The sequence below is a fragment of the Priapulus caudatus genome, unplaced genomic scaffold (genome assembly GCF_000485595.1).
Source record: "Priapulus caudatus unplaced genomic scaffold, Priapulus_caudatus-5.0.1 Scaffold925, whole genome shotgun sequence".
NCBI classification, from domain to species: domain Eukaryota; kingdom Metazoa; phylum Priapulida; class Priapulimorpha; order Priapulimorphida; family Priapulidae; genus Priapulus; species Priapulus caudatus.
The window spans coordinates 152,476-155,292 of NW_014577986.1; the positions used below are offsets into that span (position 1 = coordinate 152,476).

At 50.2% G+C, this 2,817-nt stretch overlaps 1 protein-coding gene across 1 annotated transcript in view; it reads left to right on the forward strand.

Moving 5' to 3' along the window:
• Positions 1-2,810, forward strand: part of LOC106814433 (translational activator GCN1-like) — a 54,598-nt gene extending 51,788 nt beyond the window's left edge. Inside the window, 4 exon segments of the mRNA XM_014818750.1 lie at positions 976-995; positions 1,443-1,547; positions 1,828-2,049; positions 2,566-2,810. Of these exon segments, the coding sequence (XP_014674236.1) occupies positions 976-995; positions 1,443-1,547; positions 1,828-2,049; positions 2,566-2,694 (476 nt within the window). The 3' untranslated portion in view covers positions 2,695-2,810.
• The last annotated feature ends 7 nt before the right edge of the window (positions 2,811-2,817 follow it).

The following is a 2,817-nucleotide window of genomic DNA, read 5'->3' on the forward strand; positions in this document are numbered from 1 at the left end:
GGGGGGCGTCAGCAATGCCCGTATCAGATGCCCATGATTACAGGTGGGGAAGCGCGCACATTGTCACAAGATTTCTTTTGCGCTTATTACCCGTGTTTCCGTGCTGCCTTGTGTTACGTGGGTCACGGAGGTGTGTGCGTGTAAGACTGACCGGTGGTGGTTGACCTGGTTACAGGGAGACGACGTGCATGCGCTGCGTGACGTGATAGCGTTTGGCGCGGGCGGCGGCTCAAGCGACGGCATCAAGAATGGTCTTGCTGTCATTTGCTCGTCGCTACCTGCCGACCGGAGGACACACCCGCATGTCGCGCCGGGCTTGCCTCGGCGCCCTCTGCATGGAACTGCCGGGAAGTTGGGCTCGGCTCTACTAATAGCAGCAGCTGGTTGGGAGTGAGTGACGTGGTCAGGGTTCTCTATTAATAGATGCAGATGTCCAGGCTCTAATTAAAGAGCAGCTGCTTCAGGCTCTATATAGAGCACGCTGCTCTTGGCTCTACTATGAGCAGCTGACTCGGCGTCTCTAGGGTATAGCAGCTGCTCTGGGCTCTACTAATAGAGCAGCTGCTCCAGGCTCAACTAATAGAGCAGCTGCTGGGTTAACATAGTAGATGTAGTGTATTTAGAATGTTCAATGGTTGAGTGCATTTTCGTCAAATTAAGCAGCGATTATTGTGAGAGATTTAATGCCTTTGCTTCATCTTACCCACATGCAGAAGCATGTGCGAAAAATGTGCTCATGTGGCGTCCCACCTGTGAACTTGAGATCCCTGATTCTTGCATTCGATTCTCGTTACAGATAACGACCCCACGGCCGCTCCCGAGCCGATGATTGGATGCTGAGGCATGGTCGAGCGACGGCTTTGTCTGTAGCCCTGAAGGAGGCGCCACATGTCGTATTTCAGCTGATGCAGGACCGAGCAGTGGAGTCAGCACTGCAAACACAAGCACAGATAGGGTAATGTACTGCGTCACTAGCAAACACAAGCACAGATAGGGTAATGTACTGCGTCACTAGCATGCAAAGAATGTGACAGGCGAAATATGGATGGAATTTGTCGTTTTCTGATTTTTTTATATTTTCGTACACAATCCCCTCGTGTCATCTATTATGATATAATTGCATGTTGCTCCTCTCTCTCTCTCTCTCTCTCTCTCTTCTCTCTCTCTCTTCTTTCTCTCTCTCTTCTCATTCGCTCTCGCTTTCGCCCTCTCGCTCCCGATCCCGCTCGCGCTCGCTCTTGCTTCGACTTCTCTCCTCGCTCTTCTTCTCTCTTCTTCTCTATCTCCTCTCTCTCGCTCTTCTCTCTCTCTCTCTCTCTTCTCTCTCTCTCTCTTGCTCTTTCTTTCTTTCTCTCTATCTCTCTCTCTCTCTCTCTTGTTCTCTCTCTCTCTCTTTTCTCCCCCTCCCCTCTATCTCACTTTATTTTGATTTTATTTTGTAGATTCCAATAGCTCTGGCCGGCATTCGATCACTAGGCTTCATCTTGCACTGGCAGTTACAGGAGGATGTTCAGACTCTTCCCCAAGTCATATCAACTCTGGGCAAGGTATGCTCATCTACTTCTGCCAAAATATTCTTTGATCTTTCTCTCTTAGAGCACATAATATTTGTCTTATAATAATCACTCCCTCTTACAACACGTGGCTATATTATATATGCTAATGGCCATAAATGACATTGTAAGCATTAATTAGACTGATTGCAGTTTAGCGATGTACATAACACGTAAAAGTGGCTTGTGCCTACCAATTGTAACAATTGTACTCTCCAATGATCGTAGCTTTCTTACTGATCGAACTAAATACTCGTCTGTCTCCCGTGCGCAGTGCATGAACCACTCATCTAACGAGGTAAAGCAGGTCGCCGCACAGGTGTGCTCCTACCTGGCCCGCGGCCGCGCCCCCGCCTCGCTGCCGCTCCCCGCCATCCGCTCGTTAGCGCCGATGCTCGTTAACGGAACCAAGGAGAAGAACACGGCGGTGCGCTCCAGCAGCGAGCACGCGCTCGTCGCGTTGCTGAGGCTGCGCTCCGGCGACACCACCTACCAGGTACGACGTCGCCGCGGCAACGCGCGCGAGGGGGGAGGGGGGGTGTTTGGCCGCATTTCCACTCTAGTTGTTGGTTGTTCTTGGGTTTCACAGATGTATGCGTCTATCGTGTACAATATATAGATCTATATTATGTCATTCCTGATACTATAGTATTTAATATATACGTATATATACATATCTACATATATATATACATATACCTGTTTGAATCCACCATAACAATCACAAATCTATGGAATTGTACATTATATACTATATACAGTACAAAGCTGCAGCTGCTGCTGGTGCTGTTAGCATTAAGAGCCTCATATAATCTGGTTGTAGCAGCATAGTTTGCAAGCTACTCTATTGACACATCCACTGCTAATCGTTCTCTGTGGGCCAGTATTAGACTGCCCTCGCCACTAGCCATTCGAAGTAAGAGAGACAGATATCGGGGCGTCGGTAGGAGTGGGCGAGAGAGGTCCAGTGGTCGGTGCGTTGACCGCACGCATACCACGCTTATTGCTGCAGGACGTGCTGGGGATTCTGGACCCGGGACCGAGCGACTCACTGACCGACACGTACGCCAAGTCTCTCCGCAAGCTGGCCACACAGCAGGAGCCTCGCGAGGAGGAGATAGACAACACACTGCTGCAGTAGCGCCATCTGCTGGCCAGTAGACAACACGCTGCTGCAGTAGCGACATCTGCTGGCCAGTAGACAACACGCTGGTGCAGTAGCGACATCTGCTGGCCAGTAGACAACACGCTGGTGCAGTAGCGA